Source organism: Lathamus discolor, chromosome 12, assembly GCF_037157495.1.
Source record: "Lathamus discolor isolate bLatDis1 chromosome 12, bLatDis1.hap1, whole genome shotgun sequence".
Taxonomy (NCBI): domain Eukaryota; kingdom Metazoa; phylum Chordata; class Aves; order Psittaciformes; family Psittacidae; genus Lathamus; species Lathamus discolor.
In genome coordinates this window covers 10,959,863-10,979,676 of record NC_088895.1, presented here as the reverse complement: position 1 = coordinate 10,979,676, position 19,814 = coordinate 10,959,863, and the positions used below count along the sequence as shown (strand labels likewise).

Sequence of the window (19,814 nt, the reverse complement as noted above, 5' to 3'; positions counted from 1 at the left end):
ATCCAAGACTGATGCTCTCATATGTTACATTGATAAAAATAAGAGCAATCCAAAACCAGAAGCACACATTTGATGGCAGGATTTTCAGCACTGCAAGGAATTGTGTGTCTGAATCTGACAGTTTGTTACAAAATACAGGGCACTAATGAGGAACTCATTTCATGTGAGGTATAAACAGTCCTGGCTATAGCAGGGCATGCCCTGTGCCACAGCGAGACCGAGCTGAGGTCAGATTTTGAGATCTTGGCTTTGATTCCTGTTCCAGGAGGGCTCCGGGGCTTCTGTGAAAGACCATGGGAAAGGTGCCCATGGCAGGAAGAAAAGGGAATTAATCAAATGCTGGGAAGAATACAATAAATCCTGTCCTAGTTGACTGCTTACAGATCCAGCAAAATTGGTTGCTTGAACAAGATAGGACTTCCAAAAGAAGTGGACTAGAATCGCTGTTCCTGTGTTTAAAGGATAGTTTTTGAGAGACCAATATTGAAGACAGGATGTTGCCTAATGAGTGCCATGTATGGTGCAGATTTTGCTGTAATTAAAAAGCAAATGAGCAATTCTTTAATTGAGATCTGAAGATTAAAAGTTAAAAGCTCAGTATCCTCTATTACTTATTGTCAGCTAGGAATTACATTGCATATGTGTAACAAACCATTGCATTTTAAAAATGGAACCATAAAAAAGCTGCTGTAATTTAAAAGCAGCCAATTTGCCAGGAGTACAGTTTGCAGCTCTGTCACTTGCTAATCAGTCTGTTAAACATAATAGCCATTCCTGTCTGGAGGCAGTTAATCATGTTGTGAATGCACTTATCAACGCGTATTAGAAATACAATACAAGACTTCCCGACAGAGGAATGGATGCAATTACTGCAATCAGTATACATTTAGCTACTGTCTTCTACCATGGTTTTCTTCCCATTTCCTTTCCTTCTTTTTTTCCCCTCTTTTAAGTAGCCCAGCAGTGACAGATTTTCTTGTAGTAAAATATAAAGGATGTGTCCTTGAACGTGTTAACAGACTGCTCAAATGCAACCAGTCAGTGTAAATGAGAGGTGGCTGCTGGCTGGTTGAGCCTTTTCTGGACCTAGCAGTGTTGGAAGCTGCTGGCTTGGAGTGTTGTGGCGATGGTTTTCAAGGCCTTTGAGCATTTTCACTGATGGACTGGGAGCGTGTCTGTGGAGGCATTCGCTAAGTGGGGGGAGAGCTGAAGTTGCTCCATTTGAATTCAACTAAAGGAGCTCAGCATATGGATGAACTCATTTCCTTTCTCCCCACCCCGTGCTTCTCTACATCTAAATCAATAGCAATGAGGGATCTCAAAGTTTTTGAAAGGGGATATTGAAAAAGCATGAAAGCTAATTGCTTCCAGCATGACTACCCACCAGCAATGGGTGTAAATACAGCTGTCTCAAAGAATGCCAGGACTCACAAAATCTAAGGATTTCAGATAAACAATTTTCCAGGGCTGAGCATATTCTTGTGTGGGGAGGAAGAGAGCTGGGAGGAGGGACGGGGGTTATGAAAACCTGAAAAGACTCAGAAAAGAGAGGAATAGGAGGAGGATGATTTTGTCAATTCTGTTTTACATTAACCCTTAACTTTAAGGATGTTTAATGCAGCTGAGCGTGGTTTGCAGTGCTTGCAGGAACCTGCCTTCTCTTGCTAGCAGTCCTTTGATCGGACTCTTTGTTCTTCATGACAGCAGGTTTTTTTGGTGTGGTAACATTTGTAATTGGAGCAATGAAAATGAAAAAACAAAACAATCCCCAAATTGTATGACTATTACAGTGGGTAATAAGGGAGGCAATATAGCATCGTATCCACCGCACTGGTATCTTTGGTACTGTTCTGCTCATGTCATACGTTGCTCAGACTCCATAAGGAAATGTGGGAGGTCCCCGTGCGATGTCCTTAGTGGTGATTCTTCCCACTGGCCTCACGCTGGTGAGCAGCTCGGTTTGGACACAGGGTAAAGCCTTCACTGCTAGGGAAAGTCATTGAAATGAAGTCCTGGGGGGACAACTTAAACAGGGGCGGGGGGAAGGCAGGACGGAACACCACTGCTCCCCTTTCCATTTCTCATTATTCCTTTTCAGAACCCAAATGAATTAACCTCACTTACTACTCACTTGTGCTTGAACTCATTTATTCATGGTATGACCTTAGCTCTCAGCAATATCCGTGCAGCCCCCCATTAGCTGTCACTATGTTTGAAATTCATCACGTGTTGGGAAATCATTGTCTTGCAAGTGTGACAAAGTAGTGATTACCCTTTGAAGAGGTGACCCAGAGTCATTACGTGGTGACCCTGGTGTTGACCTCCCTTTCATGCCATTAGAAGGTAATTGTGGAATGATTTTTAAAGAGAGAAATATTAAATCTGCCCCATTGCTTTTAGTTATTTGGAGTTATCTTTGCACTTCTAGGAAAATTTGGGCTCATTTGTAGGATGAAAATAGGCTTTTAATGGAGTGACACGCATTAAACTGCTTGTTTCTCCCTTGCGTTTAGTTTTGTTGGGAAGATCAAGACTTTAAGCTGATGGCGGGTAGCAAAGGGTGAAGGCACACAGAGAATTACTGCAGATGGCTTTTTCTGTTCATAGGCTGAATGGCAGACCCTGATCCACCCTGTGTTTGCTCAGCTGGATGAATTAATCTTGTTTATTAATTAAAACATGGGCATGGGTGTTTATCTGCCAGTTTCACTTTCACATTTTTGTTGTTTGTTCAGTGGGTATCCACAGTGAGAAGAAAAGTTTAACTCTTTCTGAAAACATAATTAGCAGCCTATAGGACAACACAGTTTTATGCACACCGGGTTTCTCTTGGGGACCTGGGGAGAAAGGAGGTCCTGTTTGTGTTAATGGGCTACACCAATCCCTGCCTTCACTACTTTGAGGACATTGTCATAGCCATTATTTGTTAGCAGAAGTGTGACTTGACCGCAGGACACCCTGCACATCATCTCTCCATCTTAGGAGTACATTAGGTTCAAAGAAAGCTTCGTCTGACTCATTAGATACTTGTTTTTGTTTAAGTCTAAAGTGAATATAGGAGGAATAGGTGGAATCCTGCTTGGGTTTGTTCTGTCATTATTTCATGCGGGTGTTATTACAGCAGTTTCTACGGCAGACTCATGAGTTCTGTGCACTCTTAGCAAGCTTTAGAAAGAAAAGAACACCGTTTTTTTTAATTTCCCCTTGTCTTTGCTGGCTGCTTGGCATTCTGTTATTTACTCCTTTACACTGTGTGCCCATTAAGCAAAGGATTATGTTCTAAAGGTGTTGGGTTAGGCTTTTTAAATCTTCACGTGGAGAGCACCATTTGGCACTGTTTTCATGTATCCTCCAGCGCATTAGGTATATTAGTGGCAGAGTCTGCACCTTGTATCCCCTTTCCTTTCATTCATAAATTCAGTGTGTGGGGAGTTTGCATCTTTAGATCCTCTGTGGTTGATTTTTGTCCCCAAGCAGATCCAGCTGTCAGTCTCAATTGCAGTTCTGAACTCAAAATAGCAACTGCATTGCTAGCAACTTTCTCCTAGGTCGTCTGGTCGTGGCTGTCTTTTCTGATGCACTTGGTGTATGCGAAAGAGTCTGATCACTTCATGCTAATGGTGGGCCTATAAAAATCATAAAAAAGAGGCTGATCACTTCATGCTAATGTCAGGGCTATAAAAATCATAAGGTATTTAAAGTGCCAAGGGAACATGTTGTTGGAAATGTGGTTTGAGCCATTAGGGTGCATCCAGGGCACTTACCGAAACTTACCTCTCTAGGAGGATGAGGAAGCTGCGTACCTATTCGTAGGTATAAAATTCAAGAGTCACCAAGTGACTCCGTATCACAAGTTGGATTCATGCTCTTTAAAAGGTCTTTTGAGAGCCTGTGGAGGAATGGTCTCTGTATGTGTGTTCCCACGTTGCAAAGAAGTTCTTGTATCACTGAATTTATTATCCCAAATTATCAGTCATTGGTTCTTTAAAAATCCATCTCTGCTTTATAATGTATTTTAGGTGCTTGCACAGCAATGTTGAAAATACACCATGTGATTATGGTATGTAAATATGTGAGAATTTCTGAATAGTTAAAGAAAAACTGTAAGCAGGGTTTGGGCTGTTGATACTTATTTACTGGTTAGGATTCAGCATAAATCTTTCATCATGAAATCATTCTTATTTTTCTAACAACAATAGCTCCCTCTATACTTGCATCCAACATCAGCTAAACCCTGGCTCCAATTTTGTACTGGATGTGTTTGTTATATTCCCCAGCAAGATGCTTTCTTCTGGCAGAGAAGCATTATTTCAAGAAATCCACAGCACAGCAATAAAGAGGTTCTAAATGGTGGTTGGAAAAATTTTCCAGTGCAATCAAATTGCTTTCTTAAACCCAAAAAGATTATGTGCTGCTTCAGAAGGGGAGAGTCATGACAAAGGAACAAATGGAGCCCCAGTGCCCAGCAGTACCTGTTACCACTGCAGCACACCAACTCTCCATCCTGATGTGCTCCTGAAAGTCCTGTTTTGTTAAAGGCTAACTCAAAGAGTATCTAAGGAGTCTTCTACCAGAAGAATTTCTGTGCACTGTCACAAGGTTGGAAGCAAATAAAAATAATGGAAGCAATTGTCTCTGTTGTCTCCAGGGTTGTCATGATGATGTTGATAAAATCAAATAAAGTGGAAGTTATTGCAAGTTGTTAGTGAGCAGCACAGTTGTGAATTGGCAGTGGAAGAAGCTGAAGAGCTTAAAAGGTTTGCTCATTATCTAGATTTATTGTTTTCAGTTGTGGGAAAATGTTTGCTAAGCAGAATAACATTAATAATAGCTGGTCCTGGTGGTGTGTTTGGAACAAAAATATTTTCTTCTTGTTTTTTTATGGCTTTTAGTGGATTATTAAAAAGTGCTGCGTCAATCCGTACGTTCTGAACAGATTTAGCAGCTCGGTTTTCTCCTCTGTAGCCATTTACATCTGCCTGTGCATCTTTGAGGAGCATGATTTTTTACAGCAGTGAAAGCGAAACAAGATCAGGCACTAAGAAATGTTTTGCGAAAGCCTGTAGTTGGTATGAAGTCAGCTGGACGACAGAGCAAGTTCTCTGCTAGGCAGCAGAGCACATTGCAAATTGTGCTTCTGAAGTGCATCATGAGAGGAAACCAAGCAGACATTTTCCATCTCTGGAGCACACTGCAACACTCAGGGATACCTGCTCTTATTTCTGCAGGGCTCCAGCCAGATCCATATCCAGTGAGCCCCTTCCTCAGCAACCTCCCCTGGGAGAACAGTTGGGAGTAGGCTGCTTCCAAGGTTGTGTATGCTTTGTGTGCTTACAGCCTAGTGAAAATGATCCATGCTGGGAGAAAAGGGTTTAAGCTTTAATGTCCATTATCAAGTCAAATTTTGTATGGAACACAAGGTACAGCCATTTCACCCCAGGAGGCTGTTCTGAGGTAGGATCTGTGCTTAAGGATCTTGCAGCTGCTGGAAGGGCTGGCAGTATGTAAATCTTCATAATTCAGAAGCTGGATGCTGCTCAGTTAGTAGGTATTTGTTCTCATTTCCTTCATCTCAGGCTGCTGGGATCTTAATTTCCTAAGGGGGAGAAGGTCAAGACCTTTAATCTAGATCTTTTCCCCAAGAGGTCCTGGCTGTCTGCTGCTTCATTTGACTTCAGCAGGAAGTTAGGGCCTTGAGCACTTCCAATCAGTCCTTGAAAAGCCTCCTCTTGTGTTTGCTCTTCAGTAAACCATACTTATGAAATTAATCCTCTTGGGATCAAAGGAGTGAGACCTGTATTACTGAAATATTTTATAAACTCATGTACCTTGGCTATGTAATCCCGTTCTCATTGAATCTGGTGACAATTTATCAGAGGGAGTAAGAATTGACCATTATTAACCTTGAAAAGATTCTCAAGCAACATGATACCAGACATTTCATTATTTTCAATTACCTAGTGTCTGCTCCATGGTTTTTAGAGGTTTGTTTACACTGCTGTGGGCCTCCATAAACAGATTGCCATTTACTGAAACCATTATTTTATGAATGAATGAAACTCATGATTTCCTGTAATAGCCAAGTGCACTAATAGAAGGGTCTGACTTTTATCAAGTAAATTGTTGCTGAGCTGGCTGCGGGAGCCAGGAGCTCTCATCCTTCACTATGGCATTCTGCATGCTTCATTCTTTCTAGCCATACATAGGACAGGCTCTTCAGTTTGGTTGGCAGTGTAAATCTTTCTTAATAGCTAATAATAGGCATTTGTTTATTTCAGGTACCTACTCACCGTTTAGACTGTCACTGCCATCAAAACATCAGTCACTGTGTATCATTCCTGTACTTAATTCGGTAATTCCACGTTTGGCTTAGACAGAATTTAGGAATGAATTAAATTCAGTATTATTTCAATACCAGGTGATTTTTGTAGTACTTATTAAACCTCTCGCATTAGAACTGTGGTGAACATGCACAGCAATCTATTATTATGTAAAAAAAAAAAAAAAAAAAAAAAAGCCAATGCAGTTCCATATAAATACTTAATAAGGTAATATATCATAAAATGCTTTGGGTTGGAAGGGACCTTGAAGCTCATGCAGTTCCAGCCCTGTGCCATGGGCAGGGACACCTTCCACTAGACCAGGTTGCTCCAAGCCTTGTGCACTGGATGGGCAGCCACAGCTTCTGTGGGCACCCTGTGCCACCGCCTCAGCACCCTCACAGGGAAGAGCTTCTGCCAAAGGGCTCATCTCAATCTCCCCTCTGGCAGGTTAAAGCTGTTCCCCCTTATCCTGTCCCTACACACCCTTGTCCAAAGCCTCTCTCCAGGTTTCTTGTAGCCCTTTTAAGCTTTGGGAGCTGCTCGAAGGTCTCCCCTTAAGGAGCCTTCTCCAGGCTGAACCAGCCCAGCTCTCTCATGCTGGCTCCAGAGCAGAGCTGCTCCAGCCCTTGCAGCATCTTTATGGCCTCCTCTGGACTCGCTCCAACAGCTCCAAGTCCCTCTTGCGCTGGGGCCCCAGAGCTGGACACAGGACTCAAATGTAGAGGGGAAAAAAAAATCTGATACTGGATTTGTTTTAGATACAGATTTAAAAATACACATATTTTTCCAACTGTTTGCATCCTGTAGCAGATTCAGGAAGAAAATTAAAATATATGTAACCAGGCAATGTGCTAGACAGCCCTCCAAAACCCAAGTGAATCTTTTCACAGCATCTGAATGCAGTAGTGCAAGAGTTCTCTAAGGTACTTAGAGGCACTCAAAACCCAGGCCTTAGTGTTCTAGTGATTTGTGCAGGCTGTGATTTGTTCCTCTGGGAGAGTGTTGTTAACTGAGAAGAGAGTCCGCTTGTGAATGGAGTACTTACTCCTCTATGGCTTAATGTACATCTAGAGGAAGAGCTTGAGCTTGCCAAGCCCAGCAAGGCAGTTGGGCTCTGCATGCCTGCATCAGGATGTGTCCATTACTGCATAGTTTTGCAACTTAGAAATGTTTTCCTGTCTTGATTAACTCTTCTTATTCTGGTGTTGGGCAGAGCTAGGATTGGCTTCCTTGAGCATGGATTTACCATTCTCTGCTAAAAGTCTGTTCTCTTCTATTCTGGGTTGGGATCACAACCATGCCTGCCTGCTGCTGGGTACAGGATGAAGACTGTGTATGTTAGAAAGCTTGACTGGGCTGTGGGGAACCTGGTCTTGGTGCATTAGATGTATATTAGGCTAAACAATGGGAAGTTGTGCAGAAGACTCAAGGGTTTGGGGGTTCTCCCAGCACCTAGCAGAGCATTGTGAACGTACACAAATAGGATTATAACTTGCAGTTTGAAGGAGGAGGCCTACTTACTGGAGTTTGCAAGAGGAAATAAATCCAAGCCTATGGTTTCCTTTTCTCCTCTCACCAGAAAGAAAAATGTGTAATGAATGTCTCATGTCTGAAACACTGGGCTGGATTCATCAAAGGGAGTTAGTAATTACCAAATTGAGAGAATCATGAAGCGCTTTTCTAAATTTGAAAGGCTCATCAAGAATAGATCAGGAGCAGGCAAAATTAATAGTTATGAACTCATTTCCATAGAAATGGACTTATTAGCAAGCATGCCAGCTGCCTAAAATTATAAGGTCTTTTCCTTGTGCTTGCAGGAAATAATCTTTTTTTATAGAAGTAATTTTGACTTTTTATTTTTTTTATTGCTCCTCTAAACTGGGGTTTGGCAAAGTCCTTCCAAACCGTGATCACTGGACAATAGAAATACTTAACTAAAAAGAGAGGAAAGATGTGGAAAGGAGAAGTGATTTATAGTCCTTGGATTCCATCAGACTCTTCCTGATGGTGCAAGTGTATTTAAGAGCAAGATGGAATAAGACCCAAGAAAAACCTGAAGAATCTTTATAGGATAAAGTTTGGATTAGCAGGCTTTAATGGCTGATAACAGCATGAGTTCAGTTGTTGTCTTCTCAGATGGTGGATTTTCCCCCTGGTAATGTTTTGTCTTCACCAGGCAGTTGCAGATCCGCTTCAAAGACCAACATACTGACCACCAGCTACAGATCAGACTAAAAGCTGAAGATTTGCCATGGCAGGGTGGAGTGGCTGCCTTTAAAACTGGTTATAGTATAATGCTCTATAGGCAGGAGAGAGAGATTTAGATAGAGGTGTTTTGATGTGGATTTATGAAGCTGATACAAGTAAATGCTAACCTTCAAAGTCGTGAGTATGGTTTAATCTATCTCTGGTTTTACTTTAGCAACCCCCATCAATTTCAGTGGAAAAATACAGTTGTTTTCTGCATGTTGTTATAGAGGATGGTTAATAAATTGCAAGAATTACACATATAGTACCAGCCTTCCCCAGGGAAAGAAGCCCTTGCAGAGTAAGAGATGCAGCAGCCAGTAGGAAGGCACTAGTCTTAGCAAGAAAGAAATCCACTTCTCAGGTTTTATCATGGGTTTGTTGTAAGCTTGTAAGAGACTTAGAATAAAGAGGGTGGATTAGTCCATTGGATGCTCTGTGTTTTGTATACTATAGCATTTGGAATTGCTTGAAGGCTGAAGAGCTAAAAAGGGAGGTCATAATTTTAGAGAAAATTCACTGACCTATTGTTAAGATACAGTAAGTGCATTTCTTTCAGCAAAAGTCCAAATGAAAAGAAGTGGATCCTTTAATCAATATTAAGTCATGCTCCATGATTTGCATCTGAGAAAAAGCAGATAAGCCATGTTGTTTTTCCAGGTGATGATAAGGATTGGCTTTGGCACCAGGACCGATAAAGGCCTGGGAGATATGGGAAGTCAGCTTTGCTTTAGTTCGTACATTAGTATTAGTTAGACCTGAGGAGGGTTTATTTATGTGAGTTGCTGCTCTTTTGTGGATGCACAGAGGCTCGTTTCGGATCCGGCAGTGTATAACCATGTCTGCCTTTAAATGAAACTTATGTCTTTTATAGCTATACAGCCGTGCTAAGGATGCAGTGATGCTCTTTGCATATTTAGAGGCACAAGAGTCATTTTATTCCCTGGCAATTACTTCAGCTTGCTATATAGTCAACATGAGCAATCTTTTCTTAGGGAGATCTGAGTCCCAGTCTGCCTTTAAAATATAAAACCACTATTGTGTTTACTTTTTGGATGGGTAAAAATGAAAACAGGAAGGGAATAATGGAAGGCATGATGGACCGAGCTCAAAGAGGCGCCAATCAGTGGGACACATGGAATAGATGTATCAGTGAAGATTAACCTACTATGTTATTAAAGTGGTGAATCTAAAGCAAAACTCTCCCATCAGTGGTTTTGTTCCAAATTTGAATCCATACATGGGTGGTTTTGTGCGTGGCAGCTACTGACTTGAACAGATTGAAACTCAGTTGCAGATCTACACATAACTTACAGGCCCAGTATCTAGATCCACAGTCAGTGTAAGGCTCATCTCGAAATCTTATTCCTGTGTTATGAGGAAATTAATTTTATGTGATTTAGATAAAACAAACTGCCAGAGTGATACACAGAAAACAATGAAGTTGAGCACTACTTTGTGGTCTTGTTTTTGACCGAAATGATTTAATTAAATCCTTAGTATTGTGTAGTAATTTTTGTCTTAAAAGGGTTTTACTGATTGTCTGGTTGACTACCCGAAAGATGCCTCAGTAGCTTCTAGTTTTGCCTGGAGGTGGTTATTATCTTGTGTCAGCATGGAAAATATTTATCCTCCAGGCACTGAATCATATGCTTGTGGTGTTTGTTGTCAGAAAGAAAACATAAAAATCAGTTCCTGTTCAGATTGTTTTTTTCCTTTACAATGCGCCTTCAGAAACATATGGCACAACCAGATTCTGCCTCTGTGCAGCTGGGAAAAGGAAAAGGATGTTTTAAGTCTCTATTCTTTGTAGCAGAGGCGAAAACTTTTTATGAGCACAGCTCTTAGAGTGATGATACACAATGTACTGGGGGACAGGATGGAGGGTGAAATAATACCTGAGGGGTGCCTTCGCGCATGGGACACTGCCCTGTATCAGGAACAAGCCATCTCATGCTCACAGTAAGAGCACATTCAATTCAATACAGAGTGGCCAAAAATGCTGCAAATTCAGATTTTAACCTATTTTATGAGTGCATACCCTGAAACTTCAGTAACATTGGCAACACTGGCCGTCTCTTTGACGGCGTAAAATTAAGCAACCGGGTCTGCAGTCAGGTTTGCTGCCTTTCCATCCCTGGAAAGAGCATCCATGCTCTGTAAGCTGCACCAGGGTGCCACACTGCAGGTGTCTGTCTGGGAAATTGGGGCAGGAACTTGCATGCTGCTTTGTAAACGACCTTAATTTTTGTGGAAGTAAAGCGCTGGATGAGCAAAGTCTGCTTCCTAAATAGGGCCCTGCTGTGGATATAGCAAGTGCTATTGGTTAAATCTTGGTGTCTGTTTTCCTCTCTGTAACATGAAGATAAGATCTGTCTTTCTAACATGAGGATTAATTATTAATATTTACATAGTGTTTGACCAGAGGAGAGTTCTAAGTGGTGTTGTTAACAAAAGTAGCAGAAATAATTTAAACACAGTTCTGAGTGCTGTGCCTTTTCATCCATTTCTTGACCTTTAAACTTTTCTTTCCAGATGAGAAATATATAATGATCACCATGTAATTACAAGGCTGAAGCACTAATGAGAAGAATGTTTTCATGAATTGAAAACAAGGATTATCTACCCCCCATTTTTTGTCATGCATTATTTCTGCAAATCCATGTTTTTCCACTGAGATAAAGACAAGTTTGAGTCTGAGACCTCCCCCCACCCCTTGCCTAGAGCTCATTTCTGATACAGCGTGAGGAATGGCCGAGTATTCTATTGTTTCAGAGCATCAGAATTTGCAGCAACAATATTATAATAATGCTATATTAAATAATTTAGCAGCATCTGCACAATGCAGTTCCTGGGTTTTGGGGCTTATTCTGTATGTACATTGTGATTATGGTGAATGAATATCACAGTTTTATGGGGAAAATGCCTCCATTTCAGGAAACTAAAAGATACAGTGTTACTTTATCTATAAAGTAGCTGTTTATGCTACTTTATGCCCAGTATATAGTTTTATTTAGGTTTCTGTCAGTGTCTTTGAGTGTGCATGTTGAAGTTAATGGTAAATCTTCTGGTGAATAGAGGAGAAATCAAAACACATGTTGTGACATCCTTGCTGATGTTCTGGGAAATTCTCTTGTTTCCTTTCTCCAGAGCAAACATGTCCTCCTTCGAGATCCTGGAGATGGACTTTGAGATTGACAACACCAGCAGCCTGGCAGGGGCCCAGCAAATCACCTGGCAGGTGGAATACCCTCGAGATGATTCCTTGAGTGAACTGGTGGTCTCCGAGATCTTTGTCAGCCGGACGATGTTTGTGGGAATCGTTCCTCTTGCCATGGTAAGAACCTGCTGCTGCTGCTTCTTGCTAAATGTTTCCGTTGATTCTCGTTAGTATTCAAGGGAATGTGAGCCATTTTATATGCTACTTCCTATGCACCTGCTGCGAGTGATTTAAATGCAAAAAATGCATTTCAATAATATTTTATTTACCTGATACGCTGTAACGGCTCCTTGGAAACCATTTGAACCTTTTGTGAAAATCCTTTACTGTTTGTGGATTATTGGCCTGGTACAGGGTAATAGCTCCTCTGGAGCCATTGTCTTCTGGTGTATTAATGTGACTGCCACGCATGTGCTCTAAGGGTAAATGTTGCAATTAGTTGGGACATTTTCAGTGAAATAAATTGGCATGCATGTGTGGGTAACTTCATTGCTAACCCAAACAACTGGACTGTTTTCTGCTTTGCTTTTCCCCAAAGAGCCACACAGCCTAGTGAGCTGCAAAGTGTCAGTTTGACAAAAGGTCCGTTTGGAGTTACAGAGAAAGGACAAAATCCTTTGTGAAGATGGAGGTGTTGGCCATGTTTTCCAGGCAGGGTTTTAGCTGTATGTGTGCAGAAAGCTCGAAGCTGATGGTTTATTTAAAAAATGCAATTATCTCCTTCTAAAAATCAAATGCGCCTCTTTTGGGAGGGACTTTTGGCCTGCATTTGGGTCTGTGGGCTTTTTAGTACTAGTGCTTTAAGCTAACACGTCACCAGTTATTTCAGTGGTGATATTCTGCTGTAAAACCGTAGAGACAACCAAAGAACCTGGATGTTACAGCAGTTCTTCAGGGACACTCTGGTAATATCTCACTTTCTCACAAACATTTGCCCTTCCTTTCTGAGTCAGTCTGTGCTGGTTTTCTTTCTATTCCACCATATAACCAACAAATACTGGTGATTTCCTCTGCATGGCTACTAGCTTCTCCTACTGGGACAGAAGCAAGGAAAAATGCTTGTAGAGGTTACACTTACTGGCAGCCCTGGTGATAGTCAATAGAGGATTCTGTTCTAGCTCTTTTGAAGCATGTAGGAGATGAAACAAAACTCTGGTTGTGTGGATGAAATTATCGAGCAGGAATGGTGAATCAGGTATAATAAAGACAGAATATGGTGCATGAACAGGCTTGCACATAGCATTGCTGGTTTCAAATGGACAGCCTAGAGTTTGTGCTGTGCGAAGCACCACAGATAGAAAAGAAAATCCAACCCAAAAGCCCACTGTGGATGTTGGATCAGAGCTTTGCTGCTGTCTCTGCCAGGGCTTCATTTCATCTCTTTGCAGTTATGACAGATGTTGGCCACTTCAGCTGTCTCTAGATGTCCTTGGACAAAATCTGAGGCTGAACCTGAATTGAAAGTGGAGCTAATCTAATCTCCAATGCTTTGTCAGTTTAAACTAACCACTGAATAAAGGAAAGAGATTTTTTTTGTGAATTCATGGCCTTAATCCTTAAACGAGGATCTCATGGGCTTTTCTTTGCTTGTGAGTGTCCTTGGCTGGCTCAGACCAAGGCTGATAGGAAGATTGATGACAGCAGTGCCAGGAACAACCGTTTTTCCTTCCTGTATGTTTGCCATTTTGCTGTGCTGCTCCATTTAACAGTCACTTACTGGTGCAGGTTCTGGCACTGCGTTGCCTGGGCAGGAGCACAAACACGTTCCCAAGGGCCAGAATTCCTGGCTGGACTAAGTGCATTTTAATGTTCATTCCTCTTCAAGATCTGCCTGGCTCCTTGGTAAGGCAGTCTCCCTGTGAGTGCAGGTGGTATCTGCAAAGGAGAGTTTTGTCAGGTCCTGGACCCTGGTCCCCCAGAAGAGTCAGAAGCTAGTGTGTTTCCATGCCTTCGTGTTGCATAGAACATAAATTACTTGCTGTTCCTTTTCACTGTACTGACTCTTCCGTTGTAAACATTTAATATTTATAGATGAAAACTTAAGAGTTCCTTGGAGAGTTCCTTGTAAGGTTTGAGCAAAACATTTAGTCCTTGATTTGCAGGAGTGAAGGTTCTGATGGGTTGTCAGAACCTTGTGATGTTTTAGGGGTAATAATACCAGCATTTGCATGGAGAAGTGCAGCTTGGTGTCATGGAGAGGGAAAATTTCTTCCCAGTAAGAAGAGAGTCAGATCCAGTAAGAACTTAGTGGAGGAGAAGTTAGCTGTGAAATCCTGCTCAACAAAAGTGGACTTTAATATGTGGTTCTCTTTCTATAGGCCACTTCAGGTCTGCTAATAAAACTGCATCCTCCTCCATATGGTTTGGAATATTGCTGTTGGCTGGTACAGCTGGTCATGAGTTTGTTTTCTGTGCTACTTTCTTGAACAGGAGAAAATGGAACGAGCCTCCAGATAACTTATTCTGTGGTGACTCTGAAGATAGTGATGGGGATATTTTTTTCTCGTATCTGGTTTACCTTTTTGTGCAGATAAAGATGCAGGAGACTGCATGGTAACCTTTTAATAATAGCCTGATGAAAAGAGCTGCTTTTTTGCTTTAGTGAGTTTATGAAGCCCTTAACATCAAATTTCATGTTCTTACCAGGTACATTTGGCAGCAAGCTTGAAAAGCATTTTTTTGAGTGTTTTGCTTTTGGGTTTTTCTAAGTGGAAGATACTGTTGATTTTTGCACATCATGTAGCAAAAAATAGTTCCATGTTAGCAGACAGTCTTGCTGTGATGAATTCATATTGCAGATTATTTCTGGCTAGTCCTCTGGTAGCAAATGAGCAGTGCATTAATAAACACTGTTTGGGGATGCACAGAAGGAAGGAGGGCCAGGGAGAGTCTAGACCAGAGTAGCTCCCATCAGCTGTGCTCTGTGCCTGCTCTCAGCCCACTCCTGAGGTGAGGTTATGTGACATAACTCAGTGAAGGAACATCGTGATAAAATGCAGTGCCTGTATGCTGTGACCAAAGAGGAGCAGAAATACTTAAGCTTTGATAGGGGCATTAGGAAGTAACTGGAAACTCATCAGCTTGTGAGGAAAGTAGAAATCGTCAGTGTAGCAAACCCAGCTGTTCTTCTTTCAGTATGGTTACTGTAAAAATACTTGGGGGGGGGGGGGGGGGTTGTTGCATGTTTTTTGGAAGGGGACTAAAATTCAATCTTGGAATATTGGGAATTCCTCCCAAGCTATCCCTTTTAATTTGAATGATCTTCTATATAATAAATTTCAGCGCCATTTATGGCCAAATTCAGTGCATTTAGAATACTAAAGGGTTAAACATTTGCACTAATGAGAGAAATTAAAACAAAATGCCATGTTGAAAGAGAGCCTGCTTTCTGCATCATCTGACAGTGCTCCCCAAATCCTTGAGCTCCTTGTAATTGAAACATCCAGTTTCAACAACTGCACAGGGCCATTTGAGATTTCCAAGGGAACTACCTCCAGATGGGAACAGCACAGTCCAGTAATTTAGGATTTGCTTTCTGAAGTCTTCTCTCTCCTCCTTGGTGAGCAATGCAGACTCTGTGCACAGAGATGGTGGCGTGGGAACACAGGCTATCCCTAGCTGACATGACAAAGAGAAAATACCGAGAGGGTGATCACAGTTGTGTGCAGGCTGCACCCCTCAGGAGGTGATTTGAATGACAGCTTGGTAACCCCACTGCTGCTGTAAGGGTTGACTTTTGTGGACTTGTTCTTATGGCTCTGCCTGTAAATCATACGCCTGCTGAGAGCCTTCGGTCCTATAGCACTTATTATAGAGGAACATAGTGGGGAATGTTCTCCTTAAGCTATTCTGTCATTTTCATCATTTTCAGCTGCTGAAGAGTGTGGAAGTGACCCATTCTGTGTGTGTGCAGCCAAAGTTGTGCAGGAACACACATTTGGTTTTACCTGGGGAATGTTTCAAGACATGAAAGGACATACGAGGGTAGGCTGTATCTTTCAGCCTGTGCCCACCCTCCAAAAACACCCCAACCAGTTTTGGTTCAGTCCAAACGTGGCTTTATTTCTGTTCAGCAGGTGAGTAGAGCACCAGTTCAGAATCAACCCAGAGCGCAAGTGCTGATGTCTCACTGGCACCGTTTCCAGCGTCACGTAGGATCTGATCCCAGATGGTATTGCTGTGTGCATTTTACACCACTTTAGAAACAGATTGTTTATTTTATCTAGTGTTCAATGTGACTTATGCTGGGATGATCAGACAGGATTCTGGGCCTCACATACCTATCCTACCTAGCCTTTGGTTTAGATATTACCTGGTCTCCAGAGTGCTTATACCAGTAGTCGGTGTGTAGTTCCTGGAAGGCTTTGTTTCTGTAGATAAGGCTAGATCATGAAATTCACCATTTCTGAGCATGAAAATTGGATACATGAATAGTTGTCCTTTTCTAGAGCTGTAGAGGTATAAAAATACATGTATTGAGACAAGGCGTCATAAGATACCCAGATACAAGGATGGATGATACATGATTCTGTCCTAGTGACTTTATTCCAGACTGCTTTAGATGTGGTCAGTGAAGTTTTAGGTTCTTTGGACAACAGGCTGAGAAAACACAGAGCTCAAAATGTGGCAGGCTGCTGTTTAACCCCAGAAGCTGTGCACCTGGGTTCCTGGTAAGAGGGAGGGTGGACTTGAAAGGGAATGAAAACTGAGTATTCCTCTATAAGTGCAACTTTGCAAGTCATTCTGAATTCGTTTTCTGTGAACTGTGCCACATAAAATATGTGAAGATGCATTATCCTGTACCTGCCAGAGCATTTTCTGGTAGCTAAAAGGGATTGGATGGGCCTGCTTACGTAGCGAAGAGAAATAAATGCAAATTCCTAAAACTCCATGCAAATTAACAAATCATTTTTTCCTTAAATACTCTATTATTATCTAGTATTTATGAAGTGTTTTATATTTTCAGAACACTTTACAGGAATTAATTAATCAGACCTGAATAAACTGAGCTTGATGAGAATGGAAAATTAAATGGAAATTAAGCTCCTCTTACTTAGTTTTACCTGTTTCTGAATGATTTGTAAGTCACTTTTCGTATTCCTAAAGGTACTTTTTAAAACACTTCAAAAAAATCCTACAATGCTGTGCTTATTATCTCTAAAACCTGTTTTGGTTAGAAAAGAGGTAGGATTTATACCATCAAGAACTAATGACAGCACAGATGAGTGGCTTTTAAGAATGTAAATGCTGTTTTATCACCTAAAGCTGTGCATAACTGTTTAAGCTGATTTAATTCAGGTAAAAATGCATGGATGGGAGGTTTGCTCCCTTAATTTGAATCCTATTTAGAAACCGGAATGTTTAGCTCCTGGAGGTTTCTTTAGTGGAGAGTGGAAGGAATATTTAGTTTTATCTCAGGTTTTATCATAAGCTTTTAAGAATAAAAAGCTATTGAGAGACTTTATCTATAGAAAATGAATGAGATTGATCACCACACTGGGGTGGCTGATTTGGCATTGCAGGCTTCTAGCTTGAGTGTTACTGCATTGTCCTCTTGCAAGATACGATGTCCCTAAATACCTTTGAGGATCCAGGCCTGGCTGTGCAGTTTAATGTTCCACGTGGCACTGGGTATCAGATGAAAAGGTCAGCTGCTTCTTTCTGTGAGGCTTGTTTTGGTTTTGACAATAGATGTCTCTGATAATTGATTCTTTCAACATCTGGTCTGCAGATCAACCTGTGGAACTAATGTCCAAAAGTAGAAAGGTGATCTATTCTCATCATGTTGAGCAGAGTAACAGATCAAGGTCAGGAAGTGGAACACATCCACATCTGAAGTTCTTTTTGGCTCCACTATTACTGAATATCAGGAACAGACTCTGCCTTCTGATGCCACAGTTACTGACTATAAACACTGCAGGTGATCATTTTCAAGTTAGTTTTATGGCAATGAAGTAGGATGCGAGTTGTGAATCTGGTTGATGTTTAATGCATCAGAAGGGGTGTTAGGCATCCAGCAGATCTGTCAGAACATTGTGAAGCTGGATCTAAGCTAGGTACCATGGTATGTCTTAATGTAATAATCTTGCAACATAATAATGTTGCAAAGTGGTATTGTGTGCCCTGCTAATTACAGAAACTGATAGCACAGACTAATCTGTTCTATCCACTGGTGATACAATTCCTACAGTTTTAGCTCTTGGTCTGAATAGATATAACCTGCAATTTCCATAGTTACGGCAAATAGCAAGGTAGTTGGTAGAGTCTGACACTCCTGGGGTGCAGGAAACAAACACTGCAACAGCTTTGAGCCTGTCATCCAGGTTTCTGTCACAAATAAATGTGGTTGGATTAATCTCTTACCTAACTAACAGTTGGGGGAAAATGAAAAAATAGGAAAAATCCAGGTCTTTTAGAGAGTTTCTAGGCAACCAGGAACTTAGTCAAAGTAAAGAACAAGACATTGAAGAAATGCCTTTTAACTGCTTATTATAAGGAGGCCTCAGCTAAGGCTGAGGGCTTGAGGAACAATAGGTTTAATAATAGATGAATATCTAGCATTCTCTTCTTATCTAGGAAAATGATGGCTTGGTCTGTGACTGGCAGCACTGGTGTTTTAGATATATGTGTTACAGATCCTTTCTTATATAGTAATAAAATTGTAATTCCCAGGCTGTCATTATTCTAAAGTGTTTTTCAAATGCAACAACCAATATTTCACCACAGTTCTCAGCCCCTCAGCCTGAAATATTTCTGTATATCCTACAAGTATTTAATCTGTGTCTTCAGAAATCTTGTCTCCTCCCCAAAAATGTAAGCTATTGCTTGACTAATAGTTTACTAATGTTGTGAATCACTTAGAAGCGCAGATGGCTGTATATACTCCAGTGAGGTTTCTTTTAAATGGGAGGCTGAATAATAGCATCTCCAGTTGCTGCTAACAAACGTACTGACAAGAACACCTGGAAAAATCATCCTTAAAGGTGCCCGTTTCTATAAGTCAGGCTGAAAGGGGATTGCTGAGTGCAACACTTTGCTTATTTGTTTTTAGAGAAAGCAGGAGCACGGGGTGGGCGCTTGGGGGATTGCTGTTTGAGTTCTGTAGTTGTTGGGTTTGGTTTTAATGTACTGCTAGCTTTGGCTGTCGAGTCTCTCATGAGAAGTAGGAGGGGAAATGCAGCTTGGGGTGAATGCCACCAAATCCCCGTTTGTAGAAGAGATGGCATGGCCACCTTCATTCATGGAGAGCCCATCGCTGTCGCATCCAGCCACATCCAGCCGTGGTCTGCAGCGGTCCTCCATGCTGAGTGAAGCCTGTGAGACCCTCTAGTTAATTAAGCAGACATTCTAAAGCTTACAAATCATGTTCAAACCCGAGTTGGACGGAGCCTTGGGTGACATGGTCTAGGGTGAGGCGTCCCTGCCCACGGCAGGGGGTTGGAACTAGATGATTGTAAGGCCTTTTCCAACCCTAAACATTCTCTTGATTCTATGTTTCCTGGTATTACTTCTGTTATTTTGTAGCTTTGGCGTATGAGTCAGCTGAAATGATGTCCTGCTCCATTATTCAGATTTGGCTGCGGCTTTCATTCGTGACAGTTCTTGTGCCCTTCTTTGGGGAAAAGGTTTCTTCTGTGCATTCATTTCAATTCAGTACAAGTTAAAAGATGTCTGAAGTAATGTGAATTTGAGTGGCTGTGTTCCTACGCAGAACACTGCTGCATCCAGCTATCAAAAAGGGAGTGTTTAAAGATAAAACCCCCAAACCTTAAAGAATTTCCTAATGTCATGAGAGCTTCTATTCAGACAGCAATTAAAGGAGCACATTCATACCAAGATGGAAGGTGACCCAGACTTAGGAAGAAGCTTACCTTCACCTTCAGCTGAAATATGAAAATGTCAAGCTTTAGCAGCCTCTGTCCTTTGCGTTCTCTGGGGTCACTATAGACCCCAGAACACTTAATCCTGGAGTGTCAAAAATACCAGAGTAAAATCAGTCATTTCTACCAAACCCAGATGATTTA

At 41.5% G+C, this 19,814-nt stretch overlaps 1 protein-coding gene across 5 annotated transcripts in view; it reads left to right on the top strand.

Moving 5' to 3' along the window:
- TMEM132B (transmembrane protein 132B) overlaps nt 1–19,814 on the top strand; it is a 243,399-nt gene that overhangs the window by 161,248 nt on the left and 62,337 nt on the right. For all 5 annotated transcript variants that reach the window (XM_065692445.1, XM_065692444.1, XM_065692449.1 and 2 more), the window contains exon 4: nt 11,721–11,907. In XM_065692445.1, coding sequence (XP_065548517.1) covers nt 11,721–11,907 — 187 coding nt within the window. The remainder of the gene's footprint in view (nt 1–11,720; nt 11,908–19,814) is intronic.